Source organism: Colossoma macropomum, unplaced genomic scaffold, assembly GCF_904425465.1.
Source record: "Colossoma macropomum unplaced genomic scaffold, Colossoma_macropomum, whole genome shotgun sequence".
Taxonomy (NCBI): Eukaryota; Metazoa; Chordata; class Actinopteri; order Characiformes; family Serrasalmidae; genus Colossoma; species Colossoma macropomum.
The window spans coordinates 35358789-35386675 of NW_023494803.1; the positions used below are offsets into that span (position 1 = coordinate 35358789).

General features: G+C 39.0%; 2 protein-coding genes and 1 long non-coding RNA gene across 4 annotated transcripts; 2 read left to right on the forward strand and 1 right to left on the reverse strand.

Annotated features, from left to right (window-relative positions):
- The first annotated feature begins 1891 nt into the window (after positions 1–1891).
- On the forward strand, positions 1892–6530 carry LOC118824099 (potassium channel subfamily K member 16-like). Of its 2 annotated transcripts, none has more exons than XM_036594041.1 (6): positions 1892–2004; positions 2229–2511; positions 2618–2732; positions 4122–4288; positions 4684–4852; positions 5747–6530. In XM_036594041.1, the coding sequence occupies exons 2-6, from the start codon at positions 2299–2301 to the stop codon at positions 5968–5970; spliced, it is 888 nt and encodes a 295-aa protein (XP_036449934.1). In that variant the 5' UTR covers positions 1892–2004; positions 2229–2298; the 3' UTR covers positions 5971–6530. The 2 variants fall into 2 exon arrangements, with proteins under 2 accessions (XP_036449934.1, XP_036449935.1); XM_036594042.1 differs by having other exon boundaries at positions 1898–2004; positions 2226–2511.
- On the reverse strand, positions 5464–24120 carry LOC118824100. The gene is made up of 3 exons (XR_005008571.1): positions 24038–24120; positions 14930–14992; positions 5464–5966 (listed from the first exon to the last, which is right to left on the reverse strand). It is a non-coding gene; the product is annotated as an uncharacterized LOC118824100 (long non-coding RNA).
- On the forward strand, positions 8907–15233 carry LOC118824098 (potassium channel subfamily K member 17-like). Its single transcript, XM_036594040.1, has 5 exons — positions 8907–9145; positions 10043–10157; positions 12133–12299; positions 12705–12873; positions 14799–15233. Exons 1-5 carry the CDS (start codon positions 8912–8914, stop codon positions 15026–15028), a joined length of 915 nt encoding a protein of 304 aa, XP_036449933.1. The 5' UTR covers positions 8907–8911; the 3' UTR covers positions 15029–15233.
- Positions 24121–27887: the final 3767 nt, after the last annotated feature.

Below are 27887 nucleotides of genomic sequence, written 5' to 3' on the forward strand. Positions count from 1 at the left end.
ACATGAATTAATTATCTCATTCCCATGCCTTACTAAGTCGTGGCCATGCATTAGGATCCCGTCCCCATGCCTTTCTAAGTCATGGCCATGACTTATTTATCTCATTTCCACATCTTACTAAGTCATGGCCACGCATTAGGATCTCAACACCACACCTTTCTAAGTTGTGGGCATGAATTAATTATCTCATTCCCATGCCTTACTAAGTCGTGGCCATGCATCAGGATCTCGTCCCCACACCTTACTAAGTCGTGGCTGTAACTTAATAATCTCAGTCCCACACTTTACTAAGTCATGGCCATAATTTAATAATCTCATTCCCACACCTTACTAAGTTGTGGCCACACATTATTTTTATTTGTACATGATGTCACCAGCAGGGCTTCATATTCACCAACCGTTCTTAAGGAGAAGTTTCTTCTTAAAACCCACTTAAACAGTTTTCATGAAGATTCTGTCATTCACCAGTGTTTCCTTATTTGGGATTAGTTTATTGGGTAAGAACAGAATCTACACACTCAAGAGCACAAAGGTGTGAACATGCACGGTTTAAGAACACATCATGAATCTGACATAGACTTTTTCTTAGGACTTTTTTGTTCAAGAACACATTTAAGAACAAACTTAGGAAGATATTGGTGAATGAGGTCCAATGTTGGCTTATTAAAGTTTGGAAAAACCATCTGTACATTTGGCCCAGATAAAAGATTTACTGCTCTGTTTCTACTGCACTGCAACCTCTGTCATCCTTATCTTCAGACCAATTAACAATAATAAAGTTTCAGTAACCCTGAAAGACTTTTGTAGAGATTATAGATATGAGCTCAGTACTTTTATCTGACCTAATTCTCTCCGATTTCCATTTTTGGACGTTGATATTATTAACGGGAAATTTTTTACAGATTGTCTGCCTGATTAAGATGTAAGCAAAGTTGTCCAGAGTGATTTGGTGTGAAATCCTCTGTTGTAGAGAATCTTCCAGAATCAGAATTGTTCACAGTGGTGGTGATAGGAACCAGACGTCTAAAAAGCTTAATGCCTCTAAAAACTCCCTCACAGAAAGTTATTACATAAAATGGTTATGAATACGCTGCCTGATGTCTGAGACATTATTTTATGGTAGTTTTGAAATAAAGTTTCAGCATGAAACTAATTTTTTCACAACTCACTCTTGGTGAACCGCTACATGCAGGGTGTTGTGAGGCAAAAAAGCCCCCAAAGAAAACATAACTTTTCAGATTTATCACTATTTTACCATCATCAGCATTACATACAAAAACTCTGAAGGCACATGTAGGTACACTGGTAAATGGTTATATTTGTATTGTAGACATCGCAACCCCTGGTTCCCATCATCACAACTGTAAAGAAATCTGAGTTTCTCGGTGGAGCATTTAAACCACTCTGGATGATTTGGCTTATATTTAGAATTTGGAAAAAAGTGTTGGAATTCCCACTTTAAATGATATTAAAATTAGTTCTTAGTGCCATCCTCTACATGAAAACACTGCTGTCTGTACCATCAAGCCTTGAATGTACACCCTGCCTATAAGGCTGTAACACTGGAGGTTTTACACTGGAAGACTCCCCTCGGTCACATCCGTCCAGAGGGAATAACACCAGCAGAGGGTGATTAATTGCTCACCCGCTAATGCTGTGCGCTCGAACGATCCGCAGCCATCAGATGAAACATTAACCAATGTTCTGCTGACATGGTGGTACTCCTGCGTTTTTATTAGTGATAAATGAGCTTGTGTGAGACGGCTCCTGCTCCGTATTATGGGATTCATGCTCAGTCGTTGTCACAGGAACCAGTGAGACACACGCAGTTCTGTCAAACATCCGTTTAGACTCGCTCTGACCAATCAGAATGAAGAAAAACTCCTCACACCCTGGTCCCACTCCTCCATCTCCTTCTGGACCTTTTCCATTGACTACTGGCTACTGACTACTGACTTCTCAAATCCATAAATCTATATTGGGGCGTATTGAGGTATTTAACAGGTAGGGTGCTGTATATGAGAAATACAGCTAGTTATTTAATAGATAGATACGGTTGATCTTAAAGCGCTGTTTCTTTTATTGAGCCAAACTTTTTCCATTTTTATTTAGCTTAACAGCAAAGATGGACATGTACTTTATATTACTAGTACATAATATCCTCTGGTCCTAAGACTTTTTTAGGATCTAAGAAGCTCTGTCACACTGAAATCCACACTGTCCAGCAGGATCACCCTCCGGAGCGGTCCAGCCCACAGCGTGCTCTCTCGGCGCTCTCTTGTATGCGTGTGGGCACACATGGCTCAGCTCCGGATTACGGGTGAGAAGTTTAGCTGCACCACTCTGCTCGCACTGTGCCAGTTCATCTACCTGCTGCTGGGGGCCACCGTGTTCCAGCTGTTGGAGAGAGAGGCTGAGAGCAGCAACCGTAACAATTTCCAGCTGGAGAAGCTCTACTTCCTGACCAACTACACCTGCCTGGACGTATCAGCCTTGGAGAAGTTTGTACAGGTTACTGTGCTGCTCTTCATAGCTACCTATGTTATATCTGAGATATTGCTGATTTATTTTCCCCAGTAATAGAAACTCTTATCGGATTGTTTCTGTTTTGCTGCAGGTGATTTTAGATGCCTGGGGAAATGGGGTGAATCCTTCAGGAAATTCCACTAACCCCAGCAACTGGGACTTTGGCAGTTCTTTCTTCTTTGCAGGGACAGTGGTCACTACTATTGGTAAGTTCCATGTTCATATTTATTCAGTTGCTGTCTAACAAAAATTCCTGTACTTTTCTTTATAATTTTTCAGCATTTTTTACATTTTTACACAAAAAGTGTTCATGATTGAATGAACAGAGCTTTGATCTCCTTACATTGACATACATTAACACACATTTTCCTTCTAAGAAGTTACTATTTTGGAGATAAAGGTACTATTCTGGGGAGAGTTTTGTGGATATACATTTATCACTGCTGTCAGAACAAAATCTCATATCTCCAAAATGGTAACTTTACAGGAGAAGCAAAAACCATACTTTACTTTTAATGTAAGTCAATGGAACCAGACTTTTATCCAAGTAATTCTGAAGCCATTTCTTTTTTTCCCATTCATCATAAAATGTACACACAATGTAAAGAGCAACAGACATTTTCAGATTATGTAAAAAACCTGAAAAACAACAAAAATGGAGATACGAGGTTTTGTTCCGACAGCATATATCAATTTTACATCGATGGATTGTGTGGTCTCTAAAATTAAAAAGAGTAAAATTAGAAAAAGTACAGAGAAATCGCAAGTATGAGTACTTTGTCAAAATGTGCCTAATTAAAAGTAAAGGTATAAAAGTGAAAGTACAAATGTATTTACCATCATATGCAAAAGTTTTGGTGCTACAGTTCACATGTTTTGTTGATTTTCTAAGTAAAAAAAAAGTTAACACGTCCTCTACAGAGAACACACTTCTGCACGTTAATGCACATTTATTGTTTTTTTGCTGAACTTAACCTATTGGAAACGAATATAAAAACATAATATTTGATTTGGGCAAAAATGATGACATTTTAAATTTCCTTTTTTTTTCAATACATTAAACTCAGCAAATAAATAGACATTGTGCACTAAAATTTGCAGAAAAACTATTATATTTAAGTTTGTTTTCTGTAGGTGATGCATTATTTTTTACTTCGCAAAGCAGCAAAACCTACTTTTAACAGGAGTGACTATAAATTGAAACATACTCAAGTATATAAAAGTAAATGTTTTGACAGATAAATGAATTTTTCTGCGTTTGTGTGGTGGTGTATGAGGTGGAGACTAATAGATGGTAATCAATGCAGTAAAATGCACAGAAATTTGACTGATTGTTAACAGAGATGGTTTCTGAGAGTAAAGAATTTTTTTTCTTGGAAACATAAATGAGTAAAAGTACAAGCATTCAGTTTTGATAATCCTCGAGTAAATTACACATCCTCCAAAATAATACTTAAGTATGGTAACACTACAAAGTCCACTTCGAACGCAAGCAGTACTTTCCACCCTACTGCTTAGTGGTATAGTGTTCACCTCTAGATCAGAGAGTGTGTGTTTGATGGTGGGCATTGATGTAGATGTTATATTTCCAAAAGGCTACGGAAACCTCTCTCCCACCACGTTCCCGGGGCAGGTGTTCTGTGTGTTTTACGCCCTGTGTGGGATACCCCTCAACCTGGCCTTTCTCAACCAGCTCAGCAAGTGTCTGGCTCTTCATTTGGGACACCTGGAGCACAACATGGTCTCAGTGGTGCCTCATAAGGTAATACAGTAAAGCTTTCTCTAAAACAGTGTCTGTAATCAGAGAGACTAGTTTTTCTCCTGATAGCAATGTTATTATTGAAATTATATTATTTTATTGTAATATTTGTTCATTATATATTATCATTTTTATATTATTCTAGTTAATTATTCTACTAAACAAATGTTGCTTCTGTGTAAAAACTCATCTTCAAAATTATAACTTTTTAGGACATGGAACAAAATATGAAAAATATGATAATGAATATATAACAGACTGGCTTAGCTCATAAGTGGCACCAGTTGTTTTTAGGATGTAACTGTTTTGTGACAAATCTCTCAAATTCTCACAATTTAAATCCTAAATTAATGTGAGTAAAAGCCTGAGATGATTCTGACTGTGTGTTTTGAGCACAGCAGTGTGTGGAGGCGTTGGCCGTGGTCCTGTTCCTGTTGATGGGCAGTACGCTCTTCCTGGTCTTCCCCCCACTCATCTTCAGCTACATGGAGGGCTGGTCATATGGAGAGGGTTTCTACTACGCCTTCATTACACTCAGCACCATCGGCTTTGGAGACTTTGTGGTTGGTGAGTGCTGTTTACTTTCTGACGTCCCCAGTAAAGCAGCCTCATTTTTCTCTGCTTCATATTAGTAAATTTATATCTAATTAAATGATCTAATTTAAAAAACGTGACTTTCTCCGAAATAATAACTTTTCAGAAGAAAAAAGAAACATTTAAATTTAAAGTGGAAGTTTTTTCGTCATTTGGACATTTTGGACCGTTTCTGTTTTCACATAGTGTAAAGTGCAGAAGATGTTTTCAAATTATAGAAATAAAAAAAAATTACAAAAATTTAGATTTAGTTTTTGTCCTGATAGCAATGTTATTATTTAAATTATATTACTTTCTTGTATTATTTATTTGTATTATATTATATTATATTATATTATATAATTCTAGTTAATGATTTTAGTAAAATAAAAAACTTTGCTTTTGTATAAAACCTCACATCTCCAAAATGATAACTTTACAGGACATGGAACAGTTTTTTTTTAAAATATATGTATGTTAATGTAACAATATTATTATGAGTATTTTGGGACATTTCTATTGGTCAATCTGGTATCATCAAATTAAAAATAAAGAATAATAATATTTGAAAAAATGTAAATAGCAAGTTTTGATATGACAACAAACACATTTTTTATCAGTGTAACTGTAAAGTGTTAACCTGAATACTTGTAGTATATAAAGTGAGTTTATGTATTTTGGTAATATGGAACACAAGTCATGAATGACAAATCTCTTACTTTATTCTCTAGAATTAGTAAAATGAATAGAATTAAATAGATTAAATGAGCTAAACTGAAGTATCCTTAAATACCTGAATTTACCCAATATTAACATACTTCGGAATATGTAGATGTCTACCAATGTACACTTTAAATGGGTTTGATTTGTAGTATTGCTCTGTGTCAGGCAATGGCCAGGACAGGCAAAATGTCTCAGTGTACCGCAGTCTGACCGCCGTGTGGATCATCTTCGCTCTGGCTTGGCTCGCTCTTCTCCTCAACATGGGCGCCAGGATCATTGAGCATTTTCTTGATCTTAAAAAGCCAGCTGCTGGCGGAGACGAGGCAAGGCCTTCAGCCAGGAAGCAGGAGGAGGGCCTGAGTCAGAGAGCCATCCAGCAGAGAACCTAAATGAGAGGACTTCTGTAAAATCAGTGCTGTCAGGAAATTACATATCCACTGCTGTAAAGCTGTACGATCATGCATTTCACCTGTACTGTTTTTTAGATGTCAGCACACAGGCCACTGTGGGAGCGGAACATTATGCACAGCGTACAGTAAATTCTAGATGTCATACATCAACGTTTAAGATGTTTCAAATTGTGAATATTTGCTTATACTTTGTAGAGTGGTTTGTTTGCTGTACATGTTTGTTTGTTTGTTTCCTTGTTTTTGCCATGGATGGAAACTGTGACTAATGTTACATGTTCTCTAGAAAGCCTGGCATTATTTGTTGTTGTATGTTAAATTAATGCACCAACATAAGAAGACAGATGTAGAATTTTATTGCTTATGCTGTATTTGCTGTACTAATTTCATGCAATGCTATGTTGCTGTTTATCAGTGTCAACTATCTAGCCTCTGATTTCTGAATCCAGATTTACTGAGAGACCTAACATGATTTGTACAGTACAGTGCAAAAGTCAGAGACCCCTCTTCATCTTTTTAATTTGCAGTTAAAACAGCCATTAAGTTTGTAAGTAGGTTTTTCATTTTTCAGTGTTAGAAAAAAATCAGAATACATTTCAGAGAAAACAACACAGAAGCCTCAACTAAATATAATAACCTTTTTTAGTATTTAGTGTCTCCACCTTTATTACAGCTTCTGTTCTTTTCAGCAGACTTGCTTTCAGTTTTTTGAAGAAATCTGCAGGGATATTTTTCCACACCTCCAAAGTTCAGTCTTAGAAGTTGGTTGCATTTTCTCTCCTCACTCTGGGGTGGTCAGTCCATTGTTCTGAAGACACTAGCACCCTCAAAATGTCTTCTCTTTTTGTCTATTTCCAGTTATTTCTCCTTGAGAGTTACACATCTTTTCAGACTCATAGCGCTGAGTTGTCTTCTCACAGTGGAAGGATGAACAGATGGACACCTGTGGATTTTTTCAGATCTGAAGAAAGAGTGGAGCTTGATTTTCTCCTCTCTCTCAAAGATGAAAGCTTTAAGTGCTGCTTATCTGATGGGGACAGTTTTGATGTCTACCAGTCTTGCACAGTTATCAGTTATCTATCATCATTTTTTTAAACTCCAGTTTTGGAAACTCCTGTTTTTTCACTTATTTTCCTGTGACTTTTCTCCTTCTTATGCAGGTGGATTATCGCATGTCTAATATCTTCAAAAATATCCCCTGATTAATGAATAATTTAATGGCCATTTTGACTGGAAATTAAATAAATAAAGTAAATTGCACGGTACAAATCTGCTTGGCCTAAACATTTGGGCCCAGCAGGTCACGGTTTATAAATACCACATAAATCCATTTATGTTTTTATTTGTGATTGTGTTGTAAATAACCAACATTACTTTAAAAAATAGATGCCAAACTAAAAGTCTCTGTGAGCCAATCTATGGGTGAGAGGTTACGGTTTGGCTAATAATAGTTTAGATTCCTGAAACGTGTGCACAGCGTGTTTGCCACGCTAGTGCATCGTCCCATTTGCATTCATGCCCTGTGTATTCTTTATCAGCCATGTCATTTGCATTGTCTTGTTGTTTGTTACATGGCTCAGGTTACACCCTGGAACATTATGCAACCAGTCAAATACATTTTACTGATTTTTGAAAGGTCTTAATAAGATTTTGAGGCCTATTTTTAAAAAAAATCTAATTGTGGTCAGACATTACCACATTTTAACTGGATGCTTTTCATAAACAATGTTTAAGCACTTCACGTTCAATGAGGCTGTGAGTTTAGCCTTAATATTGAATTTTCAAGGCTTGAAAACAAGTCGAGATTCTCAATGAGGGGTATACAATTACTGGCTCTGTATCTGCACTCTTTGTCCATTTTATCAGTGCATGTACCATATGGGTGCACTTTGCAGTTCTATGATTACAGATTATAATCCATCTCTTTATCTGAGATAAATATTAATAATTAATAATAATTATTTATCCTCCTTTACCCTGCTGGGCAGGTGTTATTTGGGTGGTAGATCATTCTCAGAACAGCAACAGATGAACTACCGTCTCTAACTCCATCTACAAGGTGGACCCAAAAGGCAGGTTTGTTGAAAAGAGTGGACAGTAAGTAAAAACAGTGTTTAAAAAATGCTCAGTGGTGGTCCTATGGGGTCCTGACAATTGATGAACAGCTTTATGCAGAGAAACAGGTGTACAAAGTGCACCTATATGGTAAGCTTTACTGATAAAATATATAATAAGTGTAGATCCAAGGTAGGCTAATAAAGTGGTCAGTGAGCTTATGTGTGTGTGTATTTATTTATAGAGCTTTGATAACAGCAATAAATTGAGCAATGAGGCAAAAAACAAACACATCAGAATGATTAGTTGGGCTTGTGATGTGCGGGAGACACAACCATGTTACCGTCACGGAAACTCAGAGTCGAGGAAGGAGGTGCTGCTGGGAAATAAGCAGCCATTTAGCCTATTATTAATGGCTATTATTAAGGTTTCTTAATAATATTAATACACATTTAATTTAACATTTATTACATTTTATCAAACTGGTTTGGGAAATACGTGCAATCATTGCTGTGCAAATGCTCATTAACCTTAAATACTGAAATGGGCTTATCTACACAGGTGCTCTCTGTGGTTTAAGTCATTTGTAAATTGCTATTAAATGGTTTGATAACTAAATCTAAACACTATTGCCAAGCAAATTGAAAGCGGTTAAACCTCAGAGCACTTTCTCTCTTCATATGTGGCTCTGAAAATCACAGTCACCCTCCATTTGCATAGGAGGCCTTGAAGGACTTAGAATCGGGAGCATTGCGTGCGCAGCTTGATTTGCCTGTCACACAAACATGGGTAAATCCACACCCAATACCTTTGCACTCTGTGATAGCCACAAATTGGTAATCCTGGGGAGCAAGACTCTGGGGCCAAAATGGTCTCCATACATTTTGGAAAGTTCTTTACAAGGCTAAATATAGCCAGACTCCTGTCTCTCCTGCTGCTCGGAGTGGTGTATTTATCATACGTCCTGATTGGAGGGGTGGTCTTCTGGAAGTTGGAAGGGGAACAGGTCCAGAACCAGATTGCTGTTCTGAAGGAGAAGAGGAGCAACCTTTTCCAGGTTTACCCATGTCTGAACCAGCAGGGCCTGGAGGAACTGGCAGAGGTGAGAAAATAAGAGAGGAGAATACACACAGTGCTTATAAAGCAGCAAAGGTGGCCCTCCGAAGGAGGTGGATGGTGACAGGGAAAGCATTCAGGCTCTTAAGAGCACACTCTGCTTCTATGGGTGTCTTTCTATAGCTCAGAACAGAAGTGATCACGTCTCCAAGCTTTGGTACCTGACCTGCTTCTTCAAATGTATGAGATTTGTAGGCATCATTTGGATTTAAACATAGTTCTTGGCTAACTCGAGCTGAAAGTGTGTGCAATAGCAGTGAGATATGCTTGATTTTTGAAGGCACTGTGTGTAATATGTTTGCACACCTGCATTTTGAAACAGCTATGGCACAACATCCACCCTTTGAGATCCTCTGTGACTGATAAGACAGAGGAAAATGCAACTGAGTGAAACCAAGGTGAAGGATGATGTAAGAATGTGGTCAGTTCTGTGGCTGTCGATGAGTTGCCAGTCTGAAGTTCAAGCCCAAATGCTATTAGTGCTATGTGAAAAATCGCAGCGATAGTCAAATGCACTTTGCAATGCAAATAGCGCAGTAGATTGGCCTCCCTTGTTCTTGGAGTATGATTTTATAAAACTCAAAGTAAAATATTTCATCGTTATGAAGATTACTGCTTTAGGTGAAAGGCTCTTCCACTTTTTGTGCATATGTGCTTGTGTGGTGACAACAAGAAGCTGGATAACTTGAAAACTGTCCAGTAGTAATGGCCCCTAGCCCTCTTCCCTTTGGACAGTCTGGCTAAGTAGCTGGGTACAGATATACCGTGAAGCATTTAGAGTGCTTGTCTCTCAGTTGGTGTTTTTGTCATATTGATGTGTAGCTTGGAAGATATTTTATAGTAATTTTAATGTAATGCATTGGAGACCCATGTGCTGTTCCAGATGATCCAGTCAGCGACTAAGAATGGATTCAGTCTGAAAGGGAACCACACATCTGGAGGCTTCTGGAAGTTCACCAGCTCTGCTGTGTTTGCTGCCACTGTTGTCACAACCATAGGTGAGATGGTATCATAAGACATATTTGTGATATGTCTGATGATGCAACTGCTTTCCTCTCACAGTTACGTTTAGTTTTGTGGACGCAAATCATGTAAACCATATTTTTAAAGGTAAATACTACAAAGACAACATATCAAATGTTGAAACTGAGAAATTTTATTGTTTTTTGAAAAATATATGCCCATTTTGAATTTGATGCCAACAACACTTTCCAAAAAAGTTGGGACGGGGGTATGTTTACTGCTGTGTTTCATCACCTCTTCTTTTAACAACACTCTGTAAGCATTTGGGAACTGAGAAGAATACAGTTGCTCTGAACACTCTGTAAGCGTTTGGGAACTGAGGGGAACCCGGAGGACACAGTGTCCATGATTTCCAAAAAGAACTTCAAATGCTGATTCGTTGGACCACAGGACACTTTTCCACTTCCCCTCAGTCGGGCCCAGAGAAGGTGGCAGCGTTTCTGGATCCTGTTTATACATGGTTTCTTCTTTGCGTTTTAGGGTTTTAACTTGCATTTGTGGATGCAGCGACGAACTGTTTTCACAGACAGTGGTATTCAGAAGTGTTCCTGAGCCCATGTAGTGATTACAGAATCATGTCTGTTTTTAATGCAGTGCTGCCTGAGGGCCCAAAAATCATGGCCAGCAAATACTGGTTTTGGCTTTGTCCCTTGCATACAGAGATTTCTCCAGATTCTCTGAATGTTTTAATGATATTATATACTATAGATGATAAAATCCCCAAGTTCTTTGCTATTTTATGTTGAGAAACATTATTCTTGAATTGTTGCATTTGATCGTGCAGTCTTTCACAGAGTGGTGAACCCCTCCCCATCTTTACTTCTGTAAGACTCAGCCTCTCTAGGATGCTCTTTTAATACCCAGTCATGTTACTGACCTGTTGCCAATTAACCTTCAGGTGGGTTTTTTTAGCATTACACAACTTTACCAGCTTTTTGTTGCCCCATCCCAACTTTTTTGGAATGTGTTGTTGTCTTTGTACTATTTTCAATGAAATATAGGTTTTAAATCATTTGCACTTCATTGCATTTTGTTTTTATTTACATTTTGCCCAGCGTCCCAACTTTTTTGGAACTGGGGTTGTATTTAACCTGCTCTTATGCATATTGCCCTGGTATTTGTACTGATCAGAATAAAAACATGGACTGGCTGGGGATCCTTAAATGACTGAACTATAAACGCTGATAGTGTGAACTTTTTCATTCATGTTTTTGCTTTCCAAATTGTTGCTTATCTTCCTGAATAAAGCACTTTGAGATTTTAAAACTAACATGAAAAGTACAATAGAAAAGTCCAAACAATGGTCGAAATGACATTTTCGACAGTAAGTTAACTTCCTTTTCATTTACGACATTTGGCAGACAAACTTATCCAGAGCAACTTACAATTTGATCATTTTACACAGGTTTGCAAAGGTAGTGTTAGGAGTCTTGGCCAAGGACTCTTATTGGTATAGTGTAGCGTGTTTGCCCAAGTGGGGAGTGAATCCTTCATGTCCTCAGCATGGAGAGCAAAGTCATTACCCACTACACTATACCCACTACTATTCCAGGGAATAAACATAAATGTGGCACTTCTCTGCAAATTTTACTGCACAATTTCTGTTTTTTTTTACAGTAATCTATAGTTTAACATATTGGACAAAAACCTAAAATAGAAAATGTGGATAACTTTTGCATGGGCCATGTTTTATTTTTGTTCCAAATGTGTTAAATTCAGCAAATAAACAGTAATTGTTCGTTACAATGTACAGAAGTGTGGTCTCTGTAGAGGATGTGTTCACTTATTTTCACTTGGAAAATCAAAAAATCATCATTTGACCAGGGACAACCGTTTCCTTTTCCTTCTTCTTCTTCTCAATAATAATGATAATAATAATAATAATAATAATAATAATAATAATAATAATAATAATAATAATAATAATAATAGCTGTTCTGTCCTGTGCAGGTTATGGTAATATGAGTCCCAGCACAATGCCTGGTCAGATTTTTTGTGTGGTCTTCGCCATCTTTGGAATCCCACTTAACATGGTGGTCCTAAACAGAGTGGGCAAATACATGCTGGCCATCGAGAGAAAATTCTGCAACTTTATTGCAAAAAAGACCAACTACCAGGTGAAATTTTAATTTATTTCCAAACACTCTCTGCATTATTCAGGGAATTAATACATGTGAATTGCAAATGAACACTTTAAACAAAACACACTACTTTTAAAATATTCAAAATCTCTGTTACAAATTTAAAAGCTGTGCTTATACTGTATACAGCGCTTCAAGCATTTAAAAATGCATACTACAGGATACTATATAATCATATATAATATTATATTTCAGTCTATAGTGCATACATTACTATTGAGTAAAATGACTATTATTATTGCAACAAACTGAACAGTCGTGTAAGCTCTTATCTCTATAGCTTCACTTATCTATAAAGCTTAACTTCAGTTATGGCACATAAACATTATCTGTTCTGTTCAGATGTTGGATGTATAACCAGTGTCTCTAATCATCCCACAGAAATGTGTGACGGTCTCCATCCATTTTGTGTTTTTCCTCATCTCATCAGTGCTCTATTTCACGGTTCCCATGCTGCTGTTCAAACAGTATGAAGGCTGGACCTACGCACAGGCCATCTACTACTGCTTTATCACACTCAGTACTATAGGTTTTGGAGACTATGTTGCAGGTAAAGTCCTGGGATTGGCACACTTGTTTTCTTTACTTGTTAGGACATGAGGACATATCCCATTTACACTATATATATATATATATATATATATATATATATATATATATATAAGTAAAAATGATGACTTATATACACACCGATGAGCCAAAACATCATGCATAATTTTCTGTTGGTCCTCCATGTGCTGGAAAACCGCTCTGACCCACTGAGGGATGGACTCTACAAAACCTCTGAAGGTGCCCTGTGGTATCTGGCACCAAAATGTTAGCAGCAGATCCTTTAAGTCCCGTAAGTTGGGAGGTGGAGCCACTGCAGATCAGACTTCTTGTTCTGGCACATCCTACAGATGCTCCATCAGATTGTGATATGAGGAATTCGAAGGCCAGGGCAACATTTTGAACTATTCATCATGTTCCCCAAACCTTTCCCAAACAGTGTTGTAGGGTGCATTGTCCGGCTGAAAGAGGCCACTGCAATGTGCCTGGTATGCCAGGATGTTTAGGCAAGTGGGACGCGTCAAATTGATGTCCACATAAATACCTGGACCCAGAGTTTCCCAGCAGAACATCGCCCAGAGAATCACACTCCCTCCACCAGCTTGTCTTGTTCCCATAGTGCGTCTTGGTGCCATCACTTCCCCAGATAAATGGCACGTTCCCAGCCGTCCATGTGATATAAAAAAATGGGACTCATCAGACAGGTGACCTTCTTCTATTGCTCCAAGGTCCAGTGGATTTTGACAGTGGACAGGTGTTAGCATGGGCACTCTGTGCCAGGTCTGTGGCTATGCAGTCCCAAACATAGCTGGGTGTGATACGTTGTATGTTGTGACACATTCCACATGTAACTGTTTAAAATTTCTGTAGCCTTTGCCACAGAAGCCCTTCTGTCACTTCAGACCGAATGGGATAGCCTTCCGTGCTGTTTTGGAGATGCTCTGACCCCGTTGTCTGGCCATAACCATTTGCCTCTTATTACAGTTGCTCAGATCTTTACACCTGCACCTGTAGTCCATCTGTTTCTCTGCATACTTTGTTAGCCCCCTTTTACCCTGTTCTTCAGTGGTCAGGACCCCCATGGACCCTCACAGAGCAGGTACTATTTGGGTGGTGGGTCACTCTCAGCACTGCAGTAACACATGGTGGTGGTGTGTTAGTGTGTGTTGTGCTGCTGGAGTTTTTAAACACCTCAGTGTCACTGCTGGACTGAGAATAGTCCACCAACCAAAAATATCCAGCCAACATCATCCTGTGGGCAGCGTCCTGTGACCACTGATGAAGGACTAGAGGATGACCAACACAAACTGTGCAGCAGCTGATGAGCTATCGTCTCTGACTTTACATCTACAAGGTGGACCGACAAGGTAGGAGTGTCTAATAGAGTGGACAGTGAGTGGACACAGTGTTTAAAAACTCCAGCAGCACTGCTGTGTCTGATCCACTCGTACCAGCGCAACACACACTAACACACCACCACCATATCAGTGTTACTGCAGTGCTGAGAATGACCCACCAGCCAAATAGTACCTGCTGTGTGAGGGTCCATGGGGGTCCTGACCACTGAAGAACAGGGTAATAGGGGGCTAACAAAGTATATAGAGAAACAGATGGACAACAGTCTGTAACTGTAGAACTACAAAGTGCACCTTTATAGTAAGTGGAGCTGATAAAGTGGACAATGAGCATAGAAACAAGGACATAATGTTATGTCTGATATATAATATAAGTAGACAAACTTTAGTCAGGACCATTTTGTTGATCCTGTAATTTAGCCTTGTTTGTTCCTGGTTTTCTGAAAGTCAGGACTTTTTTATCATAAATATTACTAAAACAAACACACCACTCTTGCCAATGGCTTGAAACATAAAACAGGCTGTTTTACTTCACTACTTTTAAGCCATTTCATCACATTCTGTCTTTCAGATTATAACCCTGATAAGGACTACCCAGACTGGTATGGCTGTATCATGGGAGTGTGGATATTTTTTGGCCTGGCCTGGCTGGCTTTAGTCATCAACCACTCAATCGATCTGCTGGAGGGGTTTAACGCTTACCTTAAATCAGGAAAAATAAGTGGTGACTGGAAGCAGCATTCAGAAGAGGAGGGGGTGAAGGAGCTGCCAGAGACACAGAAGAAGGAAGCTGAACATTAGACATGGTACATTAGGCTGGATTGGGAAGGTAGTTTATGTCTGTAACTGTACATATTGTCACTATAATATCAGAACCTTTAACTCCTCTTTCTATTTCCCTTTCCTTTCCATTTGAAAACGGCAGCTGTCCTTTTCATGATCAGAGTATTTCATGATGAGTGGACCAATAGAAATGCTCCAAAATGACTAATTTGCGTTAGAAGTTAAGAATGTTTATTTCCTCCTCCTGTACAGTCACCTTTTCAGAGAAACAAGGTTTTATTTGGCAATATGTTACTTCGGTGAATAAAATATTTTGTCTGGTCGCAAAGATGGACTGCGTTGTAAAAACGTCTGTCCCTGTCCAGTCCTGCACACTTTTGACAGTGTACAATCTTCACTGTATTTTATTTTTATTTCTTCCCATCATTGTCCACTACATTAACTGTTGTCTCACCACTAACCAGAGGAATCAGGGTCTCTCGTTTGCACTGACCACACATTTGCCTGAGCTGACGCTCAACAGTCACTTAGTGTTTTGCTGTATCTCAATCACAGAATGCCTAGAACAATTTTGGGTTAGAGTATCTGGAAGCTCTCTGACCAGTACAGGCCCTTTGTATGTGTTAAGGCAACTGCACCAAGACTGATCACTACTAACGAAATTATCCACTAGAGGGCGCAGGCATTTCATATATTTTAAAACCCTATGGAGGAGATTATATAATTACACTTTATTCAGAAGTTGCTTTACTGTCACTGTTTTAATTTAAGAAACGTATAAATATCAGTTACTTATTTTATGTTGTTTATATAAGCAAACTGTTTGCTTGCGCTGGTCAGTAGATGCCCCTTTTTGGTCTAAAGGCCTTCAGTGAAGCTCTTTCAAGTTTAAAACTGGTTCAAAACAAATGATTATGGTGGTTGTCATTAATGTAAATATATTTGAAATAATGTTTTTATTTCTTTTTTTCCTAATTGTGTAGACAAAGAGGTGGAAATACATACAGCTTTTGAACAAACGCACTGTGTGTGTGCGTGTCTGTGTGTGTGTGTGTGTATGTGTGTGTGTGAGAGAGAGAGAGAGCGAGAGGGAGGGGGCGTTGGCTGGCTGCATGGTCGATCAGAGGGATGGCTAAGAAAACAGAGAGCTGTTGGATGTGAGTTACATAAGAAGTGAGATAGCTTCATGGTGACAGTTCAGAAGAGGTCAGTCTGCTGAAAAGAGGCCAGTGCCCAAGAAGCACAGCCATTTGTTCTTTCCCTCATTCGACTCTAATGACCTACTTTCAGCTGATCTGTACCTGAATGTTAAACTCTTTGTCAAAGTTCCTACAATTATTCATAATAAGTGGCCAGAGAGCACAATTGCACACAGAGCCACTGGCATGTATTGGGTTTTATGAAACTTCTTAAAATTCTAGCTTTTAAAAAGCATAACCACTGACATGACAATGGACATGCGCACGAATACTGGTTCATTAGGATGTTCCCATACAAAAGTAATACATTGTTCTGTGTATATTATGAAATATAACTGACATGTCAATTTCATAGGGGCTGTCCTGTTATGAAACCAGCTGACATACAGTGGTGTGCACAAGTCAGAGACCGCCTCTCATTTACTCTATTGCATTCTACATTTTTCAGGAGTCAGGAAAAAAAGCAGAAGACTTATGTTTGAAAGGAAATGATGCAGAAGCCCCAATTATGTGATATTATTATCTTGTTTTTTTATTTAGTATGTCCACTCTATGTCTTTATTACAGCTTCCAACTTTCTCTGGAGACATACTGCCAGTTTTTCAAAGAAATCTGCAGGGATATTTTTCCAAAGTTCAGTCTTAGAAGTTAGTCACATTTTCTGCTTCTCTTGATTCAAGTAGTCTCAAGTACATTCACTGATGTGGAGGTCTGGACTCTGGGGTGCACCATCTGTGTGGTCAGTTTTGGTGGTCTACCAGGCCTTGCATGGTTGTTAGGAGTCCCATTTTATTCTATATGTATTTTGTATCTTTTAATAATTTGTCAAACTCCAGTTTTTTTAACAGTTTTTTTCCATTCACTTTCCTCTTCTTTATGCAAGTGCATTATTATGCTTGCGCATTGCAAAGCAACTATAATATATTTTGTTTTGCCAGATTTTTTGCCGTATAACTCGTCCCGCAGTTTTCGAGATATCCACACTGTTCCAACCCTAGATTGTATGGTCTGATTGTGTGATTCGGGCTGAACGGTTTCCATGTAGCAATGGAATTTTGCAGATTTTTTTCCCATAGAAATGAATTGAGTGCAAAAGTTTTGGCACCTTTCTTGTGTCATGATGATACAAATACACAAACACACTTAACACAGCACACACTCCACAAACACACTCAACACACCACACATCACACACACACTGCACACACACCACATACACATACTGAACACACCACACATAACACACCAAACACACACACATACACCACACAAACACTTTTTAGGTGGCAGGAGATTTTAGGTAGCAGTGTATTTTAGGTGATGCTGGATTTAAGGTAGCAGGAGATTTAAGGTGGTGGGAACCATTTTGCGTTTCCTTCAGATATTGCACATTTCTAGTTTTATATCTAATCTCCTCAGAGATATCTCCTGAAAAAGTGAATAACTTGTAAATAATGGCTGTTTTGACTGGAAATTAAATAAATAAACATTGGTCTCTGACTATTGCACAGTACTGTAGAGGACTGTAAGATAATGCCACGGAGGTAAGTGCTAATTTTCTACATACATTTGCGGATCAGTTCTCTTCATGTAATGTAGGAGACAAAGTGTTGAGAGACATTCATATTCACTAGAAAAGATGTGCACACTGATATGGAAAGTTCCACTGCTCACTTCTCCAACCTGTGAGCGTCCAGATGGAAATCCACTCCACTGGGCACAGAAGCAGGACAGTCTGCATGGCGGCTCCAGTGACTGACAGGACAAACATGCTCACTACAAAGCACGCTGTCGCTGTGCAGAAATGTGCACACATGCATGCACATGCATGCATACAGTTTCAGTACTACAATCAATATTAACTTTTCTTTATTAAATAGAAATAGTGGCACCATATTTCCATCAATTCATGCATTATTTATGCTTGTATTTATGCTTTACTTGTACACATATTTGTACATACATGTGAAAGTATATACACAAGGAAATGTTAAGTCTCTATTAACAAGCTGCTTTATCAGGCATGAGAGAACCCTGCCAGGATTTTTGTGGGCTGGGCAGGTAAACACTAGTAATCTATTTGGAAAATGCAGGTTTAAAAATGCAGGTGAAAAGCAGAAGCTTCCTGAAGCAGATTCATCAACAGAAACAAACAGCACTCTATTATCAGGCATTATGCACAGCTGTAGGTAAAGATAGCAACATATTCTGGAAGAACAGAGAGACACAGATGTTTGTTGAAATGGTCTAAAAGCAGCACTATATTTGCATAAGCAGTACTAAATGTGCAGCACATAAGCATCGCAACACTGTAGCCTTCAGCAGCAAAGCCAAGTGAGCAAACTCAGGCAGCAGATGTGAATAGAGGTTGTTGAACTGTAAATCACACTATTCACCTCACAACTGCATAATATAAAAACTCATCTGTAAGCTTAAGGGAACATATGTACAGTACCCTCAACAATATTGGCACCCCTGGTAATCCTGAGCAAAATGAGCTGGAAAAATACTCTTAATTACTTAACTACTGATCTTTCATTCAAAATATTAGGTAAAATCTAACATTATTTAAGGTATCATGATTGGAAGACAAAACTAAATTTTGTCATGAAATTTTTTTTTTTTTAATCTATGTGTTCCGCAATTGTTGGCACCCCTTACAATTCTACCTGCAGTGTATTCCTATCCATATTTTATATTTGTAAGTTCACCTGAGCAATTTGGAGCACTTAAATGGTCAGCCATGACTTCCTGTTTCACTAGGGAATATATATGAGATGAAACACAAGCCAAATGCCCTCAGTCATTGATCACTATGAGAAAGACCAGAGAATACAGCAGTGATGTGCGACAAAAGGTTGTTTCACAAATCAGGAAATGGCTACAAGAAAGTTAAGTAGTTAGGAAGCTTAAAACAACAAGGGATGTTAAGAATCTGCCAGAACAAAGAGGATGTATGTCTTTACTGACCCCATGCACAGTGAGGAGGAGGGTTCAGGTGGACAAAGAATCTCCAAGGGTAGCCATGCAGAAAAGTACCTCATCCCCAGTGTAAAGTATGTTGGTGGATCTGCGATACTGTGGGGGCTGATTCTCTTCCAGAGGCCCTGGGCAACCTATTCAGATTCATGGTATCAGAGCCTCCATCAAAAACCAGCAGAAATGAAATCCAAACCCCACTGGCTCAGCCAGGAAGCTCAAACTGGGCCAGTTTGAGTGAATGTGAAGTGAAAGACAAGAGTTTCCAAAACTGGAGTTTAAAAATCATTAAAAGATACAAAGAAAATGAGACTCTTAATAACTATGTATAAGACCTGGTAGACACCAAAACTGTACACATCAGATAAACAACACTTAAAGCTTTCATTTTTGAGAGAGGGGAGAAAATCAAGCTCCACTCTTCCTTTAGATCTGAAAAAATCCACAGGTGTTTCTGTCCATCCTTCCAATGTGAGAAGACAACTCAGCACTATGGGTCTGAAAGGATGTGAAGCTGTCAAGAAGATGTATTTAAGAAAGGGAATAGACACAAAAGAAGAATTCAAGCAAAGAAGCTGCTGGTGTTCTCAGAACAATGGACTGACCACCCCAGAGTCCAGACCTCAACATCGCTGAATGTGTTTAGGATTACTTGTATCATGCAAAGCAGAAAATGCAACCAACTTCTAAGACTGAACTTTGAAGTGTGGAAAATATTCCTGCAGATTTTTTTGAAATTATGAAAGAAAGCCTCCTAAAATGAATGGGAAGCTTTAATAAAGTCAAAGTGGGAATACAGTGAATACTGAGCTTGTTGAACTCAAGAGCCTGACCTTCCTGATTGGTTGGTGCTGGCCTTTTTGTAACGAAGTCATGTATGATTTCTGAGAACATGTATGTGTGTATGATGTATGTAATACAGAGGTGTTTAGTATAATAATGGTTGTTTTTCACTGCTGTATTGGATGTAATGACAGCTCTGAAGATGACGTGCAGAGTATTGGACTAAGATCAGAACTGTGTCCTACTTTTACCATCGACTAGTGCGATTCTCCCTCACACACATGCAGTCATTTCGGTCTATCATATGATCCTCTCTGAGGGTCTGTCACAACTGTGTTTACCTTTCACAAGTACCCTCCTTTTTTTACAGCCAATGAGAGAGCAAGTTTGCAAACCAGCCTCTCTCTCTGCCTCTGTCTATTTGTGCATGTGCATGTTTGTTTTTGTATGTTTTTAGGACAAAACTGTCCTAAAAACCAGGGATGAAACAGGACCGACCTGCAATGCCTTAAGAAAATAAAAATAAAAATAAGACAGAATAAAAATAGGAAAGGAAAAAACTTCTTAACCTCATTGTGCATTAATGTCATAACATTTTAAACCAAGCCATTTTGGACTGTTCTTATTGGTCCGTTCATTTTGAAGTGTTCACACAATGTGAAGGACCGCTGGTGTTCTCAAAAAGTGTAAGAAGTAAAAAAAAATAAACTGCAGGAAAAAAACTATTCTGCATATGCTAATACACAATGTCTTTTGATTGCTGAGTTTAACATATTGGAAAAAATAAAACATAAAATCTTATACGTGTCTTAAGTTTTGCATAGGCCACACTGTATGTTCATTTTTTCCCTAATACGTTAAATTCAGCAGGTAAACTGTAATGGTGCATTGAAATGTGCAGTTTGTTCTCTGTAGAGGATGTGTTAACTTAATGTAGTTATGTTATAACTGAAGTTTGGAGGGAGGAACACGCCTGAAACCCCTCCTTCTTCCGATCTAACGCCCAATAGATTCACATCCTCACCTTCCATTCCCTGTGATGAAGCGTTCGCAATCCCCACTGCCACCCCAAGCCCTCCCTGTTCCTCAGTCCTACACCAGTCCTGCTACAGCTATGAGGGGGAGTCTGGCCTTCTAGCTACAGGGCAGAAGCTGCCCAGAACACTAGCCCAAGTTCTCAAGAGTTCTCCCTCCTCCCTCAATCAGTCTTCTCTCATACTGCCACCACATGTTGAAGGCATGGTCTGAACTCACAAACTTTCATTTAGACAATTAACACACCATTTCAGTTGACCAGGTGCCCAATCTTTTGCATATGACTGTACAAAGGAGGGCAAAAATGTTCTTAACTTTGAATCTAAGTTAATGTAAAGAGAGTTTCATTCATTTAAGTCACAGAGCATTTCTATTGGTCCATTCATCAAGAATTTTTCACACAATGTAAAAGACATCTGCTGTTCAAATGATGTAGAAAGGAAAAATAGAAAAAAAATTGGACATACATGAGCTTTTCTGGACAGCAGTGGGGCTTATGAATGACCCCAAATGCTGACATTGTATAAAAGCAGAGCTGCAAACCTGTGTATGTGCTCTAAGTTCTGGCAATATGCAAGAAAATCTGCTGTGCAAACAGAGAAGCAGTGTCTGTATGAGCATTTCCCTCTCTGAAAGCCTCTCACGGCCTGTTTGTAGAGGGATGTAGTGTGAATGACTGATGTGTAAAAGGTGTTGAAAGAGGAGGAAGAACATCACAGCAGACTGAGACGTTTGGCATACCAGCCGTGTTTTCAGTAAACATCCTCCACCATGGTTCACCTTCAGGTTGGCTCGATTAAATGTCACTGTTATCTGATCAGTGGTTGCTCAAGGATTTGGTGTTATAATGAAAATATAAACTAAAGCACCGTTTGCACTTCAGTTATTTTGAGAGACAGTGATCACAGGACTAAGGTGGTCACTTCTCCACCAATAAGAAGGTCCTTCAAAAACAAGTTTTCCTCCAACCACAGGCCTGGAGTTTGAACCAGCCCAGGTATGGTAACAACAATAACACATTTTTTCCTTAACCCCTCAAATGCCCAGGCTAACTACCATAAGGCTTATTACTAAGAACAATTCCCAAATTTCATAAAGGCTGGGACAGAAGATAAAATGCAAAGGTGATTTGTAAATCTTTGTAAGCCTTTTACAGGTTTTAATTCAAAACAGTACAAAGAGGAGATATTTAATATTTTACCACATCAACTTTATTATTTTTGTAAAAATACACTAATGCCAAATTTGATGCCTGCAACAAATTCCAAAAAGTTGGGAGAGGGCAGTGTAAGACTGGGAAATTTATGGAATGACCATGGAACCTTGCACAGATAGACAAGTAAATAGGGAACAGGTCATGCTATAATCGTTGGGTATAAAAGGAGCATTCACGAATGGCTTAATTCACGAATGGCTTAGTTGCCATTTTGTGAAAAACTGTGTAAGCGAATAGTCCAACAGTTTAAGAACAATGTTTCTCAAGGAATGATTGCAAGGAATTTAGGAATTTCACCATCTGCAGTCCATAACATCCTTAACGGCAAGGCTGAAAACCAATACTGAATGCTCATGACCTTCAATCCTTTAGAAGGCACAGCATTAAACAACCGACATGCTTTTGTAATTTATATAATCACATGGGCTCGGGAATACTCGGAAAATCCTTGTCAGTAAATATAGTTTGTTGCTGCATCCACAAATGCAAGTTCAGACTATTATGCTACTTTCAAAATGACGTCTTTTTCAGGGACGTCTCTACTTGTTTCAGCAAGACAGTGCCAAGACAAGACAAGACACATTATGCACATTACAATGGTGTACCTTCACAGTAAGAGAGTATAGGTGCTAGGCTGGCCTGCCTGCTGTCCAGACCTGTTTTTCTTTGAAAACGTGTGGTGCCTTATGAAGCACAATATAAAACAACAGAGACTGTTGAGCAGCTGGAGTGTTATATCAAGAAGGAATGAGAAAAAATCTACTTTCACAACTACAATAATTGATGTTATCAGTTCCCAAATGATCGCTAAACATTGGTAAAAGGAAAGGTGATGAAATGTGTTGCAGGCATCACAATTAGAATAAGCATAAATATTCAAACAATGAGTTTACTAGTTGAAACATATAATATCTTGTCTTTGTATTGTTTTCAGCTGAAAACAGATCAACAAAGATGTGCAAATCATTGCTATCTGTTTATATTTGCATTTTTCCTACTATCCCAACATTCATGGAATTGGGTTTGTATACATGGAAATGCACAGATCCTGTGCATTCAAGGGGTCCACGTCTTTGGCTTTACTCAAGATTAAAGAGTAGCTAGATTTACCTGGAGAGTTTTACTGTAATTTAAGTGATTACTGACAAAATTAGTTATTTTAATACATCATTGTTTTGGTGTATTATCAGTACACATTTCCAGAGCACATTGCCTTTTATAATTTGCTCAACTCTGAGCTCCTTTTCTAAAAGTAATATTGTTTGAATCGGCATCCTGGAGCCTAATTACAGAACAGGCTAATAGTCATAGCCGCATGTTATTGTTGTTATTGTTATTGAATGTTCACACTGGTTATATGCTGTTTCGAACTGGTCTATCGGAGCAAATTTACACAAATCTTTCTTCTCATATGAATCCGCCAGTCAAATCCCTTAAAAATAGGTTACAGGGCCTCCTCTGCTAAAACCAGTCCAGTTTGAATAGTAATTTCATTTCAAATCCATCAAATCCATATAACTTGAGTCCAGAGCTGCATATTAGCAAGATTCATGAGACCAAACACAAGATCAAGTTCTGGGAAATGTGCCCTACAGCAGGCTCAACAACAGCTTTATGCAGATATTCACACATGGACCTTATTCCAAGTGTACCCATTAAAAGTTGTGATTGAGGTTCCAACTGTACTGATGACTCAGCAGAGCTGGACCACTGAGCAGGCTATGTGTTGCCATGCTGAAATAGCTCAAAGGCTTTTTGCTACCTACAATGAATTTGTTTAGAGATTGTTTGTAAATAATATCGAATTTCACTCACCATATCTTTCAAAGACGTTCATGAGGAGAAAATGACCCAAAATAACACAATCAAAAGTCACAGTCACCTCAGTTTTAGTTCACTGCCCTGGCCAGAAAGTGTGGCCTTTCCCTTATTAATGATTAAACAATCAGGTATGGTCTGCTGCGCACCATTTCTCCAATAAAACCTTGAGGAAAAAGAGCCGTCTGTTGAGCCCATTAGTGATTTGTGTCATAAGACTTAGCTTCCAAGCCTCTAGGCAACAGTGTGTGAGTGTTATAATCAAATGAAAGGTTAAACAAGTATTCTGCTGTTCTTTCTCGTGTTCTCTCCCTGCTCACACTCTGCTCCGGTGCACACTGTATTTGACGGGTTACAGTTGGGTCTGCAGGTCAGGAATACTTTTCACCTTCCAGAAATAAAAGGTTCCTTGCCCTGTTCACACACGCAGTGCCATCTTGCAAGCTACTGGCATTCAGTCAGCTCTGCAAATATGCAAGTACAATCTGGTCTCTGGAATGCAGTGGAAGCTCAGTCAAATACCTTATTTTCATATTTCAACATTTTGCAAGATTGGAGAGGTCTGCGTTTTATCAGCCTGCCAGATGTCACGATTTAAATGGTACCTTATTAAGTAGATTTAAACATTAAAAATCATAAAAAATGGTCACTTACACTCTCAGAAAAAAGGTATGAAAGTGTCGCTGGGGCAGTACCCCTCTCGTCACAGGGGTGGTCCCATCAAGGGTACATCTCAGTACCTTTAGTCAGGGAACATAACTGTACCATAATCCATTGAAATGATATTTTCTAAGTTGTACTGACTCCACACACCCCGTCTCGTCTCCAGGCTTTTTATTTTATTGCTCTGTTTTAAAACATTCGGTTATGAAAAGGTACAAATATGTACTTTTCACCTGGAAAAACTTTATATAAAACTTTATTTAAGATACACAACTGGACCCTAAAACCACTGTTGTACCTTTGAGGGCACATTTACATTGTTTGTACCTTGTTGCGTAAAAATGTACCTGCATAGAACCTTTATTTCTAACAGTGTACATGTTCTCAGATGAATGTATTTTCATTTTTAAAAAGGGAATGTACAAGCAGGCCAGGTCCTACTGGCCTGCAGTGTAGATCTAAGAGTGTGACTACTTACAAATATCCCTCAATTGTCATATGACGAATCGTTAGACCACCTTTTTTAAGACTGTTATTAGAAACTTTACTTCAAGTGGTGTAGACTGTGGCCAATCTGTTGATACACAATTTGTATTAGCTCTACTTCAAAGGTCAGTTTCCGACCACAGAGTTGCTCTTGAAATGCCATTTGGGTAATGGACCATTCTCTGCACAGCAGTGACACTGACGCAACACCGCTGCGCCCAATACACTTGTACCACACACTATCATGCCACTACCGTCACTGCTGTGCTGAGAATGAGCCACCAGCCAAATAATTTCTGGTCCTGTGGTCAGAAATTTCCCAATGATGAATGAGCTACAATCTATACTTGTACATCTATTAGGTGGACCTACAAAACAGATGGAGCTAGAGATGGCGACACGAGTCAATGACTTTCCCTTAAGTGACTCACAACTCAAGTCAGACTGAAGACTGAACACTCATGAAAGTCTAGCCTAAAAAAACACAAACAAAACTGATTAAACCTCAGAGACTTGAGACTTGACTCGCACTCAAACCCCAGAGACTTGAGACACGACTCGCATTCGAACCTCAGAGACTTGAGACCCGACTTGCACTTGAACCCCAGAGACTTGAGATCGGACTTGCACTCAAACCCCAGAGACTTGAGACCTCACTCTCTCTCGAAGCTCAGAGACTTGAGACTCGACTCGCACTCGAACCCCAAAGACTTGAGACCTGACTCACACTCAAACCCCAGTGACTTGATACTCAACTTGCACTCGAATATCAGAGACTTGAGATCTGACTCTCTCTCGAAGCTCAGAGACTTGAGACTCAACATGCACTCGAACCCCAGAGACGTGATACCCAACTTGCACTCGAACCACAGAGACTTGAGACCTGACTTGCACTCAGACCCCAAAGACTTGAGACCTGACTGTCTCTCGGAGCTCAGAGACTTGAGACTCGACTTGCACTCGAACCCCAGAGACTTGAGACTTGACTCGAACTCAAACCCCAGTGACTTGATACTCAACTTGCACTCGAATATCAGGGACATAAGATCTGACTCGCACTCAAACCCCAGAAACTTGAGACCTGACTCGCTCTCGAACCCTCAGAAACTTGAGACTCAACATGCACTCGAACCCCAGAGACATGATACCCAACTTGCACTCAAACCACAGAGACTTGAGACCTGACTTGCACTTGAACCCTAGAGACTTGAGACCTGACTCGCACTTGAACCCCAGATATTTGAGACTCAACATGTACTCAAACCTTAGAGATTTGAGGCTCATCGTGTACTCGAACTCCAGAGACTTAAGACTTAACTTGCACTTGAACCACAGAAATTAGAGAGTATAATGAAAAGCTTTTTACTTGAAGCTGTGTTAAACGTGATAGTATTTTAGTAGGGCGTACTTTTGTTCTATGTAGTGCCTGTGGCTAAACTAAATTAACCTTCTTCTCTATAGACTCAAGATTTGACTCATGCTCAAACCCCAGAGACTCGAAACTCAACTCAGACTCTAACCCCAGTGACTTGACACACCCGACTCTCACTCGAACCTCAAAGACTCAAGACTCAACTTGCATTCGAACCCCAGAGACTTGAGACTCGACTCACACTTGAACCCCAGAGACTTGAGACTTGACTCTCAAACAAACCCCAGAAACTTGAGACTCAACTCACACTTGTACTCCAGAGACTTGAGACTCATCCAGGAGACGAACCCTAGAGATTTGAGACTTGACTCACATTCGAACCCCAGAGATGTAAGACTCGACTTACATTTGAACCCCAGAGACCTCAATCTCAACTTACCCTTGAAATCCTTATAGCTCCCTATAACTTCAGCTTGAATGGGTTGGTCTAACTTGCAATAAGCTGAATATTGCATATGTGTAAATGTGTTTGTTTTTGTGACATCACAGAAACAATGAATTCTAAATGGCTAGTTTTATCTGCTTTGTTTCCATATATGTCCTGTATGGGGTGAAAAGTGAACTATGTGTTTTGAAAATACAGCATTTACTACATCAAAATCTTTTTTAAAAAAGTGAGGAACATTCAGTTTTTGATGAGCCCTGTGACACAAATGCAAAGACTTTAAAATAGAAACTTTTGATTTTACTGTGAAATCACAAAACTAACAGTTTTCCTTTTACAAGCACCGGTAGGTATGTTAGAATACTGTCCTTGGCACTACATGGTATTTGCTTGAAAACAACATTCATGGTACCATCTGTATCTTATGTTCAGATATATTTTACTTCTTGGGCAGCCTGTGCAGCAGCAGGCCGGACGCATAAAAGCTCTTTAAAGAATTTGAATATGTCAGGACAGTGCATGGTTAGTCTCTACAAGCAAGAAATACCTCCAGGCTCAAACTCATTCTTAACCTTTTGTGTGCTGAATCAGATTGCACAATGAGACACTGGGATCAGTGTGAAATGTGTGCCAGCCACATCCTGGAGCTTTGAGGAAAAATACATAAAAGGGTCCACAACATGGAAAACTGAATTTTCCTCTTTTTATAAATAAAACATTTGGCATTGTGCCACACTATCCACTCCCCAGTCTATACAGGGGAGTACGCTGTTACTGTAAGCTGTTTTGAATTCAGTTTTTGTGATGTCACATACACCATCATATCTGCCTATTCGGCCTACAGCAGTTTATCAATTCACACCGAAGTTATAAAGAGTATT

What these genes read in the sequence shown, in the direction of transcription:
- LOC118824099 (XM_036594041.1), top strand. Translation starts at nt 2,299, where the DNA reads ATGGCTCAGCTCCGGATTACGGGTGAGAAGTTTAGCTGCACCACTCTG. An exon ending in TCTCAGTGGTGCCTCATAAG is followed by an intron (nt 4,289 to 4,683) that starts GTAATACAGTAA and finishes TTTTGAGCACAG; the next exon opens with CAGTGTGTGGAGGCGTTGGC. An exon ending in CTTTGGAGACTTTGTGGTTG is followed by an intron (nt 4,853 to 5,746) that starts GTGAGTGCTGTT and finishes GCTCTGTGTCAG; the next exon opens with GCAATGGCCAGGACAGGCAA.
- LOC118824098 (XM_036594040.1), top strand. Translation starts at nt 8,912, where the DNA reads ATGGTCTCCATACATTTTGGAAAGTTCTTTACAAGGCTAAATATAGCC. An exon ending in GCCTGGAGGAACTGGCAGAG is followed by an intron (nt 9,146 to 10,042) that starts GTGAGAAAATAA and finishes GTGCTGTTCCAG; the next exon opens with ATGATCCAGTCAGCGACTAA. An exon ending in TTTTGGAGACTATGTTGCAG is followed by an intron (nt 12,874 to 14,798) that starts GTAAAGTCCTGG and finishes TCTGTCTTTCAG; the next exon opens with ATTATAACCCTGATAAGGAC.